Raw genomic sequence first — 19,415 nt, forward strand, 5'->3', positions numbered from 1 at the left:
GTTCGAATTTCTAACCCAAGCCCTAAAAACGTCATTTTCTCTTTCTCTACCTCAATACTTCCATCTATAAACTGAAAGGATACTAGCACCAGCCAAAGGCTATCACTGTCTCCCAGAGATTCATGAGGCTTTCAGTTTCTGTATAACACTCTCCCATAGTCCTGTCTATAAAGACAGCTCCTGTACAACAGTTATCAAAGATATGCAAAGAAAGTGTTCAGTATTCTCCCTTGACAGCCTGCCACAACACTCCTAAAACCATTCAGGAAAAGAGGATGTTTGTAACAAATATTAAGGAATTTTCTATTCTTAAAGAGGGCTAAATTCATTTTGCACTCAGAAGCTACCTATCCCTGTTGGATACACATTGGACATACTTCGATAGAGACACCCTCTCTGTGGGGTAAGGAGGCTTCACTCCATCTCACTGAGAAGAGTGTAGCCACCCTGCAGAGGCTGGGCCCAGCCTGCAATGTACCCTGAGCTCCAAGTGGAGTCACATCATGCCTGTGTTCCCTAGAAGGCCTGAAATGGTAGAGGGTAAGGAAGTAAGGAGACAGAGTTACATGCAGGGTGAACTGCAGAGCGGAAAACTGTATCTGCACTATTTGTGTTGTTTGAAAACACACTAAAACAATAGGACACATTTTTCTGAAGCTATAGGCACAGAAAAGGTTCTGAAGGCACACACCCTGAAAGTGACAGTTCTCCAGGTGAGAGCAAACAAATTGGGAGGGCAATCAGAGATATTCCCCTTATCTCTCTCATTTTGTATATGCAAATTATGTTTGTGTATTGCTTGAAAAACAGTGTTAAAAAGGAAATAAAGAACAAGAGACGCTTGTGGATTCAATTCTAGAAAAAGCCCAAGTTGGGACCCTAAGCCCAATAACCCCCCTGACAACGGCAAGGCAAGGTTGGGGGGTGGGGCGGGCCTCTGCCCATCATTTTACCGGATCGTTTCTTTGACTTCGAAGAGCCCTTGGATGACTTTTTGGGCTTCTTTATCCGTTGGTATTTCAGAGCCTCCAGCCTCTCAGGTGCAGCAGCGTTCCCGGGTGCAGGTGGAAGTGTTCTGGAAAGCATAACCAGAAGAGGCACAGGTCAGCTCCTGGATGTGTGGGGCTTTGGAAGAGGGGCTGGAAGAAAGCCGAGTAGCTGACCCATAGAAGGAAAGAGTCCAGTCCTACAGAGCCCAAGGTGCCCACGATGGCTCCATGACACTCGCCTTTCTATTGCTCCTGGAAAGAAGAAAACCCAGCAGAAAGCTCCAGGGGAATGGCCCACCTCAGATGGGAACCCACCTGCAGAGCAACCAGAAGACCCCAGCAAAGGGAGAGAGGGAGACTTTAATAGTAAGCCCCTTCTCATGTAACCCAAGCTGGGATGCATTCAGTGTCAGAGACACAAGTAGACTCAGCGTCTGGAGTTCCTAGAAATCACCACAATCAAGACCTTTGAACGGAAGGTAAAAGGGCAAATTAGAGCAGGAGGACAAGCAGCTCCCATCCCAGTGAACCGTCCTCCATCTCCAGAAAAGGGGGCGCTAAGTGAGAAACCCAACCCCCAGTGAGACAGCCTGCAAAAAACCCAGCCTTGCCAGTTTCTTCTCCTCAGCCGCAAGATTCCCACAGAACAGCAGCAGCTCACAGCAACGAACACCTGTCACACACCAACACTCTCAGAGCAGTGTCTCCTCAACCCTGCGGACTAGGCTTAGCTCTCCTCAGCCATGTAAGAGAACAGGAGGGAGCAGCAGGAGGTGACAGCAGAGCAACCAAATCTGGCAGGCTCCCAGAGCCCTCGCCGTCTGCAAGAAGCACGTGGTGAACCTCTGTATTTTAAGATTCGGCAGAGAAACGAGGTCTTCTGTTGGAACAGAAGACCATGTGTACTGGCCTCTCTTCCTCCATCCTGATTGTCAGTTGCCTGGTGGATCAACTGCACAGTTAGAACAGGGTCCACAGTCTGGCCACAGCCCGGGAGCAGCTCAGGTAGGCAAGGGAGCCAAGAGAGCTGAGAGAAGGGGAAGTCTGTGACCCTCGGTGCATACTGGAGAGAATCTTTAAAGAGTCATAAAAGAAGAAAATCTAGGAGACATGTTCTCAATACCATTCCTTCTCAAAGTAACCCAGCTGGGAGCCTGAGGAATGAAGGGGAAAGAGAGAGAGATGGGTCACCCTGTCTTCCCATCAGCGCTGGCATTAGCACATGACTAGAGAAGCAGGGGCACTCTGGGGCCATGGCGGATGGACGTGCCTCACTCTTCTTCTCCTGGACCCCACAACTCCTCCCCTAGCTCCACTGCAATCAGGTTTTGGAAAATCCTGATTAAAGGAGGTAGGACAGACAATGATAGGAGGGCAAATGAAGTCCTCGAAGGTCAGCAAGCGGTCTGAGGTTAAAAACAAAATTGTTAGAGGGTCCCCCTTCTCCCCAACATCAAATATCTTGGCAGCGAGGCGGGAAGAGGAGACTTACAGACTAATTCCATTTAAACCTCCGGTCTCTGGGGTTTCCTGCATTCACTGGCAATGCAGTGATTCCATCTTCCTTGGGGAATGTCATCATAGTCCTTTTGTCCATAAAGTTTCAAAAGGCTCCCTCAAAGTTCAGGTCAGGGTCAACCTGTTGACTTTCCACATCCCCTGGCAGCAGAGCTAAAAAGGCCACACAGGGTCCCTTAGGTGCACACACAGCCCTCTCGTGAAGAAGTGGCCCAACATGCCCATCTACCCAGAGAGATCCTACAGTGCAGCAGCAGCTGGGAAGGAAGTGGGAAGGCAGGCAAAGGAGGCAGTGCCCAGGAGGGAGGGAGCACACCTTCCCGGTGCGGACAGCACATCTTCACCCCTTCTCATCCTCGACTGAGGCTTCTTCATGCTGCCTAGAAGGAAAGTCAATGTGAATCCACCTGTTCAGCCAATCTCCGTCTCCTGGCCGGCCTCTTCAGAAGAACCACACAGCGTGAGCAGCGTGTGGTCAGGGAGGCGCAGGACAGCAAGAACAGTGCTCTCCAATGTCATCCAGGGCGACCGCTGGGGCACGAGAGAAACTGGTACAGGGTGCCCTGAAAACTGTTAGGAATTCTCTAAGCTGGGTGAAACTTCCAGGGGTGATATGATAGTTAGAATCAACATCTTCTCAGCGTTGTTATGTTTACCATCTAGGATTGATTTACCACTTACCATGGCAGGCACTGTCCTACGTGCTGTACAATAATTGCCTACAATAATCTTGTACAATAATCGCTACAGCAAACCTAAGAGGTAAATACTACAATGCTCCCATTTTGCAGATGGAGACACTGAAGTTTAGCAAGGTAAACAACCTGTCCAATAACCCAGTCACCGTGGGACTCTCAACATTAGGCTCACCTCTCAACTGCCCTTCCAATGTCTTCCCAATGAACACAGATAGAGCAGCTACAAAGAAGAAAAGCATGGCGTCCCCACCACACCGGAGAAACAGATCTGCCTTGCAATGTACTTGAGGCTAGCACTAACGTTCTCTGCTTCAGTGGAACAGCCCCGGTAGGACAGACCAGGGCTGGAGAGGAGCCTGCTTAAGTTATATCTTCAGGCAAAAATTCCCAAACAGCAATGATTCAGTGACCAGAAGCAGCCGATTTTCCTTTGAGAAACAGTCAAGTTCCAGCCCTTCCAGGACACCTGCTGTCCACCTGTTTAGCTCTGGGCTCAGCACCCAAGCATGGCCACAGGACAGAAGGCGGCTCTGGACACACCAAGACCCTCGCCCAATGCAGGAGGAAAAAACTAAAGCAAGTGTCTGGCAGAACGGGAGGGAGGAAGCGGGGCAGGCAAAATGAGTCTATTTTTGGCACATGGTACAGAAAAGACGCATAGAACGTGATCTAACAGACTACCAACAGCATGTAAAGTGCTGTGCAATGGAATCACCTCCCTGTTTTAGGAAGGGTGACCATGTCTGCTGCCAATGCCAGCCCCACCTGGGACCCTTCAGTCACGGAGCTCTTGGTATCAATGTCTCAGAGAGGAAGCTTGAGTGAAGCAACTCCATTCTCTCCCTGGAATTCAGCTGTCAGGGAAACCTAAGTTTGATCTGTAGATAACCCCATGACACCAGAAGCCAGTCCTGGGCTCTCCAAGGATCTGAGGTCACAGCTCTTTTCCCAATCAGCCTACACTGTTCTAAGGCATGCAGGAATGCTTTGAACCCTGGGACGCCCCTTCTTCCAGGAAGTCAGGGATTACTGAAAGATGAGGGCCTCAAAGCATCAGCACACAGGTGTTTTTTGCAGTTCAGAACTACCAACAATTGCCTGGAACTTACTTCTCTCTCTCTCTGGTTTTTTTTTTTTTTTTTTTTTTTTTTTTTGGACAGGGGTTCTGTTTCCCAGGCTGGAGTGACTGGTGCAATCTCAGCTCACTGCTGCCTCAACCACCCCAGGTCAGATGATCTTCCCACCTCAGCCCCCAAGTAGCTGGGACTACAGGAATGTGCCACCATGCCCAGTTTTTTTGGGGTTTTTTTGTATTTTTTAGTAGAGACAGGGCTTCACTGTTACCCAGGCTGGTCTCGAACTCCTGGGCTCAAGAAATCTGCCCTCCTTGGTTTCCCAAAGTGCTAGAATTACAGGAATGAGCCACCACACCCAGCCAATACTCTTTCTCTTTTCAAAAAATCCATATAAAACCCAAATCATGACCAGGTAGCCCAGGAGGTCTTACTTGCTTAGCTCTCAGCTTACCCAGAAGAGCTGAGGAAAGATGCACCCAGGTCAAAGTGGAGGCAAGCCTTAGGACAGGGAAAGTCAAACGCCCTGCACATTTCTTTAGCTCAGCGCCCAGGAACTGACCATCATGACCCTGTTCAGGTGTCCCCTGGCCAACAGGCCGAAGCAGTGGCTTGACGGGCATTTTCCTCCTCTTCTAATCACCTGAGAGCAAACACCACTTGTCTGATTATACCCTGATGGAGACAGGGGAAAGCCACTCACACACGGGCCATAGCCAGGGAAAGGGTGGGCCCACTGCAGGAGCCTGGAGGCCTGAACCCACCCCGCTGACCACAAGACGGAACCCTTCTGGAGGGCCAGGCTCAGACTGGTGCTCTGCCTCAGAACCCGGCAGAGGCTTGTTTCCAAAGGGGCCCCTTCCTAAGGCTGACCCAGGAAAGGGGCCACTCCATGCTCCAGACCCACCTGCCTCCCTGCGCTGACAGTCAGCCTGAATGGGAAAGGGAGTGGAAGGAGAGGTGAGGACAGGGCATCACTAGGCTCAGATGGGGGCTAAGAATTGGCTCGGCCTCCCCGCAGTCCACAGAAAGGACAGGTCCACACAATACAACTCCCCATGTTGAGAAGGGAGTTGGGAAGAGGAGAAAAAAGGGAGAGAGAAAAGAGGAAAGGCAGGGAAACAACTACAGGTATGGCCCAAAGGAACAGGAGAGGAACTGAAAGGAAAAGAAACAGCAAGAACGCACGTGGACAAGAGCTGTCACAACTTCTCCAAGCAAGACCGAGAGGGCACACATGCAAAGGTGCAGCATGGAGACAGCATCTGAACAGAGCCTGCGTCTCCCCAGGGCCCAGCAGCCGTACCGGGGAGGCTCCCAGCAGGCAGGAGAGCCCAGCACCGAGGGGCTGACTCAGGATGGGGAGGGTCTCCTTCTCCTAGGCTGGGGATGCTGGCCAGGCCCGGGAGAGAAACGATGGTCCCTCATCGCTGCCCCTGGTTTCTGGGTTTGCCACAGCAGTGAAAGGAGAGCGGGCTTCTCTTGGATCTGGCACAGTGGGGACACTGGGAAAGGAGAGGGTCAATGGAGTTGAGTGAAGGGGCAAGGAAGTAATACATGGGAGTGGAGTCTAGAAATTTCCAGGAGCTGGGGTGAGAGCTGGTCTAGGGTTCGCACACCTCCGGGGGCTGTGGAGGAGTCACAGCTGGGACATGGAGGGAGACGGGGGAGGTGGAGGACCAGTGGGTCTCTGGCTGCAGGAGGGCCCCAGAGCAGGTGAGCTCATAAACACTACCTGACAGCCCTCACACTCACCCTGTGCCAGACAGCCTCGCCCGCAATTCCAGGGCCTATGGGCTGCTGACAATTTTATAGCTGCAGATGATAAAAAAATGTCAGGGCAGTCCTCTTTCTAGAGGCCACTCTTAGGACTAAATGAGAATTACAGCCCTGGTTAGGAAAATCAGCCTCCCTTGACATCTCTAGGTGGGGAAGGCATGTGTCTCCTTCTCGCCTGGGAAGCCAGAACCACCGGACTGGAGGCTCGCCATCTCCCATGCAGGTGCCTGATGCCTGACTGCGTGTGCCCAGGCGCAGGTTGGGGGGTCCACGGTGATAGGCAGTGCCTTGTTAGGCTACTATGAGAAGGAGCGAGCTTCAGGTGGCCCTGAGCCTCTGTGAGGGACTGAAAGTCTCCCTGAATGCCCACATTCCTTTGGCTTCCACCTGGAAGGACACTCAAGGAGAGGTCAACTTCAGGGGCAGAGGGAGGGGCACAGTGCTGGTCCCTGGGGGTTTCACTTCTTGCCAGCTCAATGCCTGTCTGCCCAGAGGAAGCCTCCCTTTGGGGAGGTCCTCCTAAGGCCCTTTCCCTACAGTGTGACCGAGGGAGGTTGTTGGCAAGGTTATAACAGGGATCTTGAAAGCAACATGGACCCAAGCACGAGGTCACATTTCAGTCCTGTGACTACCAAGGTTGGGCTGCAGAAGGCAAGGAGCACAGGGGAGCACATTTCCCTACAAAGCCCTGCAGGACTGCAGGGACCTGACCCTGGAGGACCCCACTGGCAGGTAAGAAGTGGGGTTCACCCCCAACCTTGTGCTCCTCCAGCATACCACAAAGATCCCAAGGAGCTGGTGAGGGGCCAGCTGCCCCAGGGGAAGAGATGCTATGCCTGGAGCTGCTGGGAAAATGGGGGTGGGGGGCTCTCCCTGGATACCAGAGGGGCCACAGAGAGGTCCCCAACGGTGCAGAGATGCAAAGCAGATCTCGGGCATTCTGGGCTCCTTTGGGGTGCATGCAGGGCCCCAGGGCTTCTGTGGGAGGCCCTGGGTGTACTGGCAGCAGGCTGGCATGGCGTCGGACTGAGGAGAGCCGCAGGGGGCTCTGGAGGGGCCGGGAATGGGGTGGGGGGCAGAAGCTGCAGCTAGGCGGTGCCGAGCATGGCTCGATGTGGGGAACCCAGAAGCCGTGGGGATCGAGGAGCGGCAGCGGCCACCCCACGGGGCGGTGAGGGGACATGGTTTGGATCCCCTGTCCAGGAAGCAATGGCCCGGCCGAAGCCCCGTCCGCCTGCCCGCCCCCGCCCGCCCAGCCGAGGAGCTCCCTTACCTATTGAGCTGAGGAGAGGCTTGTCTCGACAACACTGCCCAGATAGCTGAGATCAATCAGAAACAAAGCAGTTATCAACACCGGCCGGGGGGCACCGCCCACGCACACCCAGAGGGAAGCAGGGGGGGGCACAGCGGGCACCGGACAGGCGAGGCCGGAGCATGGGGGAGGGAGGAGGAGAGAGACGGAGACCCAGACACGATGGAAGGAAGCAGATGAGCTGAGCGCGCACAAAGCACAGAGACAGGGCTGCCGCGGCACCTCCCGCGCACACAGAGGCGGCGGCTGCGGCTCCTCCACCTCCCTGCGCCCTAAGCCCCGCACCCCTTCACCAGCCCCGGAGCAGCCCACCATGGGGCTGGGGTGGGAGGTGACCTTGTACTTCCAGGTACCAGGGAGGGTGGGGGACGGGGCAGGGGGAGGGCGCTGGGCTCCCTCCTCCTCGACCACCTCCCATCCTGCCTACCACCAGGCCAGCCTCCTCTGGAACTCTCTGCTCCCTCCACAGGCGGCTACATCAAGAAGAGAGACCAAAGGACGGAGCCAGAGAGAGAAAGAGAGAGAAGAGGGCGGGGAACGGGGTATCCAGGGGCACTACAGAGGCGTGGCCGGCTCTTCTGAGCAAGTCGGGTCAACCCAAAGACGATGGAGAGGAAGATAGGCAGAAAGAAAGACTGAAGGAAGGACGGGCAGGGGAAGGAGGAAGGGAGGGCAGGGGAGAAGGATGAGAGAAGAAGAGGCACAGACAGGCGTCCAGGCTCTGGTACCTGGAATACCAGCTGCTACAGTTTAGAGAGTGCTCTCAGGCCGGCTGATCACGGGAGCTTGTCTGTCTGTCTCTCTGCAGCTTCCTGTGAGGTATACGGGTGGGGATGGGGGACGTGTCCTGCACGCGGTCACAAGGCCTGACACTTTTCTCTGGGCCTCCAGGAGAAGCTGAGGAGGGGGCTGGAGTCCGGCGCTCACTAGGGCTGCTAAGGGTCAGGAGTCTGGGAACAGGAGGCCCCTGGCCTGGTGGTCCGGAGAAGTCAGGCTCTGGGGTCCTGCTTAGCAAGGAGGAGGGGCCAGGGAAGAAAAGGAGGCTAGACACGAGGTGTGTGTTGGCAACCCCCAAGGCCACTGCCCGATGCCAGGACCACAGGGACACGAAGAGCCGTCAATCCAAGAGGGACTGGGGCCACCCTTACAAGGCCACTCGCTGTGATCCGCTGCTCCCCGGTAGGTGGTGGGCCCGCTGAGAGCTCAGGGCTTGCTGGAGAAGATGCCTCATGCTCCCGGCAGGACACCTGAGCAGGTGAGCCCACTCCACCCCAGCGACTGCACCCTGCCAGTGCCGCGGCGGCCAGAACTCCTCTCCCGAGGGATGCTGGTGCAGCATGTCCACACAAGCCCTGTCGCCGGGCGGATGGACGGGGTGGAGGGCAGGGCGAGGCGGGTGGGGAAGGAAGTTGACCAGGTGTGGGTGGCAGAAGAGGCGGCGCACTCACCCTGAAGTAGGTAACGTGGGAGGTGGGGGCTCTGGTCGGAGCAATTCCTCCCCCATCCTTCCAGGGGAAGGCGTCTGTCCAAACACGTCCAAGCTGTCCCCAGGCCCCGCAGGGGCGGGGCCGGGTGGAGGGGAAGGGTAGCCTGTGGCCAGTGTGGTGAAGCCCATGGCGGGACGGTAGCTGGGACTCCCGCTGCAGCTGCTCTGGGAGGGGGAGCCCGTGGACGGCGTGGACTTGCGAGAGAAGCTGACTGCAGCCGGCGGCTGCAGGGTGATCTCTGACATCTCTGCCTGCTGCAGGAGGCCTGGGCGAGGCCGGGCGCGGGCGGCGAGCTCAGGGGAGCCGGTGCGGGAGCTGAGGGGGCTTTGGGTCAGAGGTGAGAGCCTGGAAGGCTGTAGCACCACTTGATGTAAACTGGGCTCGGCGCGCCTGGCCTGCCGGGGGCTGGGCCGGGGCCGGGGCTGGGGCTCATACCACCGGGTGTCCAGGCCAAATGTGCTGGGGCCGCCGTGCGCCCCCGGCTCAGCCGGCTCGGGGTAAGGCAGCACGGGTATGCCCATGCCTTGGCTTGTATGTCGCAGCTGCCCTTGGCTTACCAGAGGTTGCATAGGTCTGTCCTGCCACTTAGCAGCGGGGGGCGCTGGGACAGGGCCCCTGCCAGGCGACTTGCCTGCCCAAGCCTTCGGTGCCTCCAGAGACAGGATGCCCGGGTAGGCCGCGGGCACCTGCAAGGAGGTGGGGGGCAGTCCTCGGGTGAGGCCGGCCTTGGGCTGCAGACTCTCGGGCACATCACAGGGCGGCAGCTGGTGGGGGAACATCATTGCTGGGGTCTCCAGTCCCCCAAAGGGGAATTCTGGCCGGCCCCAGGGCTCAGGGGAGCGCCCTCCTGTAGGCGTCTGAGTCAAGGGCAGCGTGCTGTTAGATGCGTTCTCTCCGTTCTCCTCGGGGATGGTGGGGTGGCCAAAGGGTCCCTCGGTTTGCAGGGGTGGGGACGACATGGCGGAGCTGAGGGGGCTGCCCACTTCTGGCACGTAGAATGGGGGTGGCTCCACCTCCCCAGGGCTGCTGCTGCTGAGGTACCCATAATACTGGCCATGGTGGAAGGGCCGTGGGGCAGGGGGCCGGGCCTGGCCTGTGGCCTGGAGCCGACCTTCCAGGCCACCGGGACCCTCCAGCCCGCGGGGCTGGAACCGAGGGCTGTATGCTGGTGGTGGCAGGTAAGACTCCTGGCTGGATGACAGAGGTGTGAGCTGGGACTTCAGGGCGGCCACAGACGTGGGCACCAGGGGGTCCTCGTTCTCCTCGTCCGACTGGCGGAACTCGGGGTACATGTCTGTCTCCTCGGCAAAAGGGAAGCCCTCGATGCGCCTGGTCTTCAGCGAGGGCTCCATCTCGGCAGGGTCCATCACAAAGCGGCCATCAGGGCCCCGGCTGATGAGCTCAATGGGTGTGGTCGCCTCCGCCTCAGCCTCTGCTTTGGCCACACTGTATTTCTTGCTGCTAATGGCCCGCTTGGTCTTCTTGTACAGCGACAGCTCCTTCTCGCGGGTGGGGCTCAGCATCCTCTTGGCTGCAGGCTGGCCCTGGTCATCCGAGGACTCTGACGGCGCCCGGAGCGTGCGGATGCTCTCGGGGCTCACCTTGCCAGAGGACAAGCTGCAGGGAGGAGCGAGAGCCGGGAGGGGATGAGGCGGGGGAGTCTGCTGGCCAGGACTTCCTTTCCCTCTCTTGGCAACCACCCAGCACCCAGGATCCTCATGCTAAAGAAAACTGGCTTTGTATCGTGGTGTGAAATGATTTGGCCAACTCTCCACTGTCTGGATGAGCATCCTTCTTTTTTTTAAAGACAGGGTCTTGCTACGTTGCCCAGGCTGGTCTTGAACTCCTGGCCTCAAGCAATCCTCCTGACTCAGCCTCCCAAAGCGCCGGGATTACAGGTGTGAGCCACCGCGCCTGGCCCCCCGTCATCCATCTTTCCAATGAACACCCCCCTCTCCACTTTTGTGCTGGCCTGCCCCTTCTCTGGTGTGCTCTAAGCACACCTCCAGCTTCATTTCCCAGCTGTTCAAGACAAGCAAGCTCACTTTAATATCAACTTAAGGGATACATATTAAGGAGGCAAATCTGCTAGGGTGGGAAAACACTAGAGAAATACATTCCAAGTCTGAAGAGAGACTAATTACCGACTAATTTGGATCATCTACACTGCCACTCCCTCTACCACTGTGGACAACTTACAATTAACACACAGGTCAGTCAGGAGGAAATGACTTAGAGACACTGAGATGGGGCTGGGCAAAGCAAGCCGTCTACGCACACACCCCCTGCCATGAACAGCACACTTCAACACTTCTCCCAGGATCAGAGACACTTACGGAGACTCCAGGCTCTTCCTGCAGTGGGTGATGGAGAGCGGAGGGTCTGGAAGGAAAGAGAAGGGGAGAGGCTGCTGAGGCCAAGCCAGCAACCAGGCAGCACACTCATCTGCAGGGGCTGGCGGGGCCAGAGCACCACCACACAGGGAAGGGGCTACTCACGGTGGGCATTTTCGGCCCCTGCCTTCATGCTAGCTTGGGCCCCAGCAGCCTCTCCCCACCACCCCTGCTTCTTCACCCCACTCTCAAATCAAGTATCACGGGCAGCTCCACCCACAAGATCTCAATGTCCCTATTTCCAAGGGGGGCCATGCTAAAAATGGTCCGTCTCTCTTGATGGAGAGCATTTGAAACCGGGCCAGGAGAGCGAGGAAAGAGGACAGACACCCACCTTTCTTGCGCTTGAGCTTACGCTTGCGCTGCTTGTTGACAAAGCAGGCGGCTAGGGTGCTGAACAGGATGGCAGCTGCCAAGAAGCAGATGGTAGCTACGATTCCCGCCAGCACAGGCCGCGCCAGCCCCTCCTCGGTCAGGTCCGGCTGCGGGAAGATGTCTGCAGGGAGGGTGGGGAGCATTCATGAGCCCATCCTTCCCCGGGTCGTCACCTGCTCCGACCTTCAGTCCCCCAGCATTTTGCCCTGCCTTTGTAGAACAGATAGTATCAAGGCTCAGGCTCCACGCTGAACTCTAGCACTGAAGAGGTTTGGATGGCTCAGGAAGAAGAGAAGAGAGTCTACAGAAGTCAGTCTCTACGGAGTGTGTAAAGAAGGAAACACCCGTGGGGATAATGACTTCAAGAGTAATCTATACTTAGCTAGGGTGTTACCTTCTGCAAAGTACCTTGATGCACGTTATCCGCGCTTCTCATTTAACCCCTTGAGCTAGACAGAGCACACACAGTGCTCTCGTCCTCTGAATGAAAGAGCTCTGATCCACTGAGTTGGAGAGGCCTGCTTATGTGGATATTACCATCAGTGCTCAAACCAGAATGCAGCAGCCTGCTCCCAGTCTGGATTTCCTGCCTCACACCATGCTGTCTCTACAAAAGGAGAGCTCAGGTGTGAAGGCAACTTGAGGATAAAATACTACAGCAGGAAGAGGGATTATTACTACAAAATTCAGATCCAAATGTGTTTAACCCCTTCTAGCACAGGCATGCATCTCAGGCACAGAAGGACCCTCGGGCTGGCAGGGATGGCAGAGATGGACCCAAATCTCCCGTTTCACAGCAAAGAGCTGAGCATCCTCCTTTCCTGCCAAAGGCTACAGAGCTCGTTATGAGAGAACCAAGACTAGAACCCAGACTACCATCTTATAGAAAGTTATAGTGGTAAGTGCCACTGCTTAGGTTCAGCAAAGGCAAAATCGATAGATTGTAATGTATTTGGCCAGAATTCATTGCTGCATCGATAGTAATAATGGATAAAAATAATCCAAATTATGCTGATTGTCTGAGTGGAAAATGAATGCAACAGCCTTTGGAAATGGGGGACTTAATACAGGGAATGCTGAGGCTGCTGCCTCCTCCTTCCCCGGCGTGGGAAGGTCTGACGAGGCACGTTTCTTGCCAGGAGCCAGCATAGAGCTACTAAGCACAGAACGGTCTGGGGTGAGTCCACACAACACCCTTCTTCAGCTCCAGCCTTGGCTGCAAGCCCTCATCCCAGTTCCTCCATCTCTGAGTCTTCTCCCCAGAGAGAAGTCAAGAAGGACTCTGGGTTCTTCTACCTATAGGACACAACTCTGTTTTTTTTTAAAAGCCCGTTGGTGCCTAATGCTGAATGTATGAAGCAGAAATCCCACTGCACACCGGCCCCTGCAGCCGTGCTGCTCCAGCACGCCCTCCCACAGTGTGCCCACACCAGCACCTCCCCACACAAGTCCTGCTGCATGGGCTCCTCAGACAAGGTCACCACCACCTGGTCCCAAGGGTCTCTGGGTGAGTGGTGCCCAAGGAAATGATGCCATCACTTGCTTATAGGCAAGAGCCTCTTCCCATACCAAGGATACCCCTTCACTGTGGGGGGGGGGGACCCTGCTATGTCTTAGGAACTACATAGCTGGAGAGAAGATGTGTAGAAATGGGACGAGGGCCAAGAAAAAGAAAGATAAATGGAGAAAATGCTAGGGAGTTGGCTTTATTTAGCCTTAAAAATCTAGAGAGAGGAAGGAAAGGAGGAAAACAACACCAAATAATAATTTTCCAAATAAAACTCACATAATTATAAAGAAGTCTATCACACGCATTCAATAAACACTGGCTGACCTGGTGTTTCCTCTGATTCACAGACCCTCCCCCACCAGGAAACTGAAAATGTACAGCGAAGAGCACTTCAGTCAAGTCCTTTCTGACTACCAGAATGAGAAGATTAGTTGAATTTCTTCCTGTGGCTATCTTATAGAAGCATCAGAAACTCAGCTTCTAAGCGTCATGAAATACCACGCATCATGGAAACACGGGTTTGGTGGGCTTAAGAAAGGCTACAAATCGCACAGTTGCAACGACACACCTCCTTAGTTTCCAATCCAGCCTCTCCTCCTGGAGTAGCTATTTCACAAAACAGCTTCCATGCAGCTCACCCTCAACCCAAAATACCTGTGCTGGAGACGCCGGCGATGTTGCTGGGCTCGCTGATCAAATCCTGCATGACGGCCAGAACCCGGAACTCGTACCATGTGTCCTACAGCCCCAGGGACAACACCCAGTCAGCCGAGGGGCCTGAGATGACCACTGCCCCCACAAACACTCATCCTGCACAGAGCCTTGCAAAGGGCAGGGCACCCAAAGCCCAGGAGGACTGCTAAGTATCTGCTAAGTGATGACCGCACTAGCCAACTGCTGTGGTGCAAACACCGTCACGACAGCTGACTTCAAGAAACGAACGTGAGGTTATCAAAAGCGTGGGGAAGAGATGTGCAGTAGGCTCTCCAGGGCCACTGTGAGCTGACTCTAGCAACCACTGTTAATAAACGAGGGTCCAGGAAGGAAGACAGAAGGACAGATGAGATTGTCTGTGTCTTACGAAACCAGCTGCTTCCTCTCCCCAGCTAGATATGGAAGATTAACAGGGCTATTGGAAAAACAGATAATGCACTTTCTTCCAGGGACTCTAAATTATTGGAGGAGGGGTCCTTCCCTGGAGAAGCCTAGAAGAGAATTCTTCCAGGAACTTCTCTGCCCACCCCAGGTGAAGCTCTGCAAGGGGCTGGAGTCAGTGCTCTGATGACGCTTGCTGGCCTCACAGCCTGCCCTGCCCAGCTTGTGTCAGTGCTGGGACCCTCAACAGGACACAGGTCCCTGCTGTCCCGGAGCTGGCCCAAAGCCTGTGAAACCTCAGCAGCCATGGTCTGAGTCCAGGCCTTGGTAGTGAATCTGGGAGAATCCAGGACCGGTGGTAAGGAGGTACAGTATGTGGGTGGCCTCACACAGCCAAAGTTGGTCACTCAAAGCTTCCAGTGGCTCTGGAGTCTTGTCACTTCCAGGATTTGGGAAGCAGCACCAAGGAAGAGCAAAGCCCTCACCTGTGACAGATCCTTGGCAAAGAACTCTCCATCAGTGCCCGGGATGGCGTCATCCAGCATCTCCCAGTGCTCCCCAACGCGGAACTCCATGACGTAGCGGTCAATGGGAAAACTGTGGTTGGCAGGCGGAAGCCAGGACAGGAGCACACCCTGCTGAGTCCGATTGGCTATGAGGCACCTCGGTGGGGTGACCAGCACCAGGGGTTCTGGAGTTGTAATAGGGAATGCTGCAGCAAGGGAGGGAGAAGAACCACAGCACATCAGCAAGACCCAGAGTGGCCATTGCACTCCCACGCAGCTGTGCACGCACATCAGGGCCCAGAGGGAAGTGGTGTCTGGGCCCAGTGGCCCAGGACTTCAGGGTTCTGTCTTCAGAGTACTTCTAAAGAATATAATGAGAGAATCATGTACCACAAAAGGGAGGAAAAATGGGAGCTGCAAGGAAGGAGGAATAATTAGATGTCATCAAAGCATCTCCTGTGCTCTTCCAGGGAGCTAGGGATATCTTCTTTCTCAAAGCACAGCAGTCGCTCTCCCCATTCCCTTCTTGGCCAGAGTTTGGGGGTCAATACAAGGCCCCACAGAGGTGCCAAGGACTGGGGATGAGCATCCCAGCCCACTGCCCACCTTGGCAGCCGCTCAGGAGTGGATTCTGGGAACAGGGCTGGAGCCAAGCCACCCACAACACCTGGGAAGAGCCTGTTGACAGCGGCCCTTTCTCTGGCTCCAGAGCAGAGCAAACACAACTGTGGCCAGGCGAGGAGGAGTATGAGGCGGCCTCCAGGAAGGTGGAGCGGCCATGGCCTAGAAGATTCCGTGGTGGGAGGCAGCCGCATGCCTACCACGCAATGGGGCTGGGGTCAAAGGACAGAGCTAGCAGGCGATGCCAAGGAGGGAGAATGCCCAATCTCCCCTGACAGCCACAGAAGTGGCAAACGTGGCCTCACAAGGAAAGAGAAAATTCTAAGTGTCTTTCTTCCAACCAAAAAAGCAACAGGAACTCGGCCAACAGTGCTCTGATGTGGGACCAGCAAACCAAAGAGGCCACGACAAATCCTCACGGGGAGATCGGACGGCACAGCTCTGTGGAGCACTCCACAAGGTGCCCGGCACACAGGAGACCAACTGCTGGCTGCCTGGGCCACCGCCCCCACCACCTCTATGACCCCCACTCCCGACATCCCACCCCGGGCCCTTACCTAAAGTGCTCACAGTGACCACCTCACTGAAGGCGCTGGTTCCCAGCTTGTTCTGGGCCAGGACGCTGAACTGGTACGCTGTCTCAGGCTCCAGGGTGTCCACTAGCAGCCAGCTGGGTCCTGGCGGCACTGGCAAGGACAGCCAGTCATGAGGCCCAAACTGTGCCCGCTTCATCCTGGCCAAAAGAGAGAGAGAGGATAGGGGACGAGGGGTGGGGTGGGTTACGCTGGAGAGAAGAGGGTGCATGCAGGGTGCTCAGGGAGAAGGCACTGGTGGGGCTGCCGTTCCCAGGTTCAAGGGCAAGAAGAGGGCATGGCCCAGGGTGGATGACCTGCCCAGCTTTGGCTGTGCCAATCCTCCTGATGCCGGGTCACCAACCACAGCTGGCACCTTCTCTATCGAAGAGGCCTTAAGGTACAAGTCATGCTCAGGACACTGGTCAAGTTAATTACCAGCTGCATTGCGGGAGAATCCCACCCTGGTCACAACCCTAAGAGCGAGCTCTGCCTTGGGAGAGTAAGGACACTGGGGTGTGTGGACGAGCAGCTCAACAATGGTGGGACGAGGGAAGGAGCCCAGGGGATCTGGCTGCACACACCCCCAGGGACAGCCAAAGTAAGGCCTCGGGTCCCCCACAGGGCTCATTCATCCAATTACCAGCACAACAGGGGATTACAATCAACAGTAATGTATCAGACTTGAGTCATCTGAGATGCCCAAGTTATAAGACCATAATGACCAGGGGTTTCCCCACGGGGTGGGGGGCAGGATCCCTAAGGCCATAAGGGTTGGAAGTCACAATCTCGAAGGTCACACTGTGCATGGAGAGCAGGAAGACAGGGCCGAGGGTTTTCCCTTGTTCCACAGGCCCCCAACTCCCAGCAAAGCCGGCAGGCTATGGGTGCAGTGCCGCCATGTCACCACAGGGAGGAGACATGGTCCTGTGGGACAGGCCTGCTCCTGCAGCCCTGAGCTGTAGCCTGGTGGGTGCCCAGGGCTCCCAGCTCACTACCATGCACACCCAGGAGGGTGAGCTGAGGCAGCGGAAAGCAGAACAGAACGAAGCCGGTGCCAAACATCAGAGTCAGTACACGGAGTTAGAGGCAGGCAGAAGGAAAGGAGACCCTCCCAACCTCGGCCCCGCCCTTCCCCGCTCCAGGCAACAAAGCAGCGAGCCAGATGTGGAAAAGCAGTGCAGATGAGCAGCAGCGTGGAGCAGCGCCACGAGCAGCAGGGGAGCCCCAATCTATGCCCAAGCCTCCACTCTATGCCCAGACCTCCCACCCAGGCATCTCCAAAGACAGCCTGGCCATGCCAGACCTCCCTCCCTGGCCACCAAGGCGCTGAGCAGCACCAGTCTCCCAGCGGCTACCAGGCAGGCTGGTTAGGGCCCCCACGCTGCTGCGGGAGGAACAAAGTAAGGGCATGGGAGGCGAGCTGCTGCAACTCCCCTCATCTAGGCGCAGTTCTCCAGTCCAGAATCAAGACCCCAGGACACTCCACCTGGGAAGCAGCCACTGAACCACCATGACGGGAGACAGGGCAGGTTCCCCTCTCAACTCCCCTCGCTGCTGAGAAGCGGATTAAGGGGTCTCCCTGAACTTCCTGAGCTGCCCCGGGAGACTGCCTTTTCTTCCTCCTCAGGCTCGGGTTGAGCCTGGCTGGAGAGACATGTGCAGGTGAGACAGGCCTAAAAGAAGGCACTGAGGGGCTCGCCCTCCTGGCTCAAGGTTGTCACCCCTGGGGCAGGGCAGGTGGCTGCTGTTCCTGGCTCAGGGCAGGAGTGTGGGGAGGAGCAGCCCTGGGTGGGGGGGGAATGGGAGGAGTCAGCTAGGCTTCCATCTCCTCCCTTCCTGGGCCCCGCTTGGCACATTTTTGAGAGCGCTATCTACTGTAAGGTTTATGCAAAGATTTCAAATCACTGCATCTGGCTAAACTGACAACACAGGAATGAAAACAATGGAGAAATACATGATCCTGGAGAGAGAATGCGGGGGCTGACCCCAGGGCTGGGAAGTGAGCATCACCTCTCCACACCAGTCTCTGTGGCCACTGGGGAAGAGACAGAATAAAAACTAGACTACAGGGGGTGGGGAGGGTGAGCACATAAAAACACAGTGGGAAAGAACAAGTAAGACCTGGTATTTGCCGGCACAACGGGGGGTTACAATCAACAATAATGGATCATACATTCTTAAATCACTATGAGTAAAACTGGATTGTTGTAAGACAAAGGACCAATGTTTGAAGGCTGATACCCCTTTACCCCAATGCAACTATTACACATCGCATGCCTATATCAAAATAGCTCATGTACCCCATACCTATATATAAATGTACTATGTACCTACAAAAATTACAAATACAAAAATACAAACAAAAAATTTAAGTTCTAAAAACTAGACTCTACACTTCAGGTTGGGCAATTTCACAAAGTCCTTGAAGAGGAGGAGTCTCTTCCAGACTCCAGAGGAATCCAGAGGATGAAGCAGGGCGCAGAACAAAGCAGCAGATCAGCAGGGAGAGGGCGCAGAGAAGCCCGGACCACTCAGGCCACAGGGACACAGCCATGCCCAGAATCCCTTCAGACCCCTCCCGTCACCCACAAGGACCTCGTCACTGTCTCAACCCACCTCACTGTGTGTAGGGCTGGCAGGCCAGGAACTACCGCCTTCTCCTACCTCCCCCCACCCAGGGTGGCCTGCAGGCAGACGGGGGAGGGGAGAAGCAGAGAGCAAAGCATGCCGGGGTGACTCACAGAGGTCCGTACCAAACTGAGAATGTCTGCTCGTAGCCTCCATCATAGCCTGGTTCCCAGGACACGTTGGCAGTTGTCATGGAGACCTGGACCCGGACACTGCCCGGGGCATGGGGGCTGGTGCCTGGAGATCAAGTGGAGACCTCTCAGACTGAAAAGAACTCAGCCACGTGGCTGGGCACCCACCGTCTCACTGTGGGGAACCCGAGAGGCTGAAGCACGTGGTAGCAGAGCACAATACTGCAAGTGAAGGGATGGGGGCGAGGGGAAGCGGTCAGGCGCAGACTCCCCTGACCCTACTGCTTAGTGGGGTTGGAGCAGGAAACCTGTCCCACTGTGCGGTCTAGTCCAACTAGGAGATCACACAGCAGCAGGAACGGGTCCAAGGGAAACCAGAGCCCTCCTCGTCCTGGCCCAAATCCTGTGCTGCTCTGGTGAGCACAGAAACACTCCCTCCTAAGGTGTAGGCGTGGCCACAGAATCCCCTCCTGTAAGGTTCTCTGGTCTCGTGAGACAGCTCCATTCCACCCCAATGCCAGCGTGTGGCCAGTACAGCACAGCAGTCAGGAGCCTCATCCTGGCTTCAAATCCCGGACCCACCACTTCTTAATGGTATAACGCCGGAGAAAGAGTTCGGGCCACACCAACCTCTGCTTGAAGGAGCATACACCAGGGAAACCCCAGCTAGCACCTCCCGAGCTGTGCAGGACAAGCTGTGCAGACCACGTGGAACAGAACCTAAA

The 19,415-nt window shown here is 55.7% G+C and overlaps 1 protein-coding gene across 5 annotated transcripts in view; it reads right to left on the reverse strand.

The window, feature by feature from the left end:
• The window catches only part of IGSF9B (immunoglobulin superfamily member 9B), a 50,253-nt gene that overhangs the window by 6,454 nt on the left and 24,384 nt on the right, over positions 1-19,415 (reverse strand). For 2 of the 5 annotated variants that reach the window (XM_017509044.2, XM_017509047.2), the window contains 8 exons: positions 18,673-18,796; positions 15,914-16,089; positions 14,715-14,941; positions 13,789-13,873; positions 11,584-11,745; positions 11,193-11,238; positions 8,818-10,473; positions 954-1,075 (listed from right to left, as the gene is read on the reverse strand). In XM_017509044.2, the coding sequence (XP_017364533.1) occupies positions 954-1,075; positions 8,818-10,473; positions 11,193-11,238; positions 11,584-11,745; positions 13,789-13,873; positions 14,715-14,941; positions 15,914-16,089; positions 18,673-18,796 (2,598 nt within the window). Of the gene's footprint in view, positions 1-953; positions 1,076-7,330; positions 7,377-8,097; positions 8,182-8,817; positions 10,474-11,192; positions 11,239-11,583; positions 11,746-13,788; positions 13,874-14,714; positions 14,942-15,913; positions 16,090-18,672; positions 18,797-19,415 lie in introns of those variants that run through there. The other 3 variants (XR_001819199.2, XM_037731550.1, XM_017509045.2) reach the window with 3 other exon arrangements.

The sequence above is a fragment of the Cebus imitator genome, unplaced genomic scaffold, assembly GCF_001604975.1.
Source record: "Cebus imitator isolate Cc_AM_T3 unplaced genomic scaffold, Cebus_imitator-1.0 Scaffold405, whole genome shotgun sequence".
NCBI classification, from domain to species: domain Eukaryota; kingdom Metazoa; phylum Chordata; class Mammalia; order Primates; family Cebidae; genus Cebus; species Cebus imitator.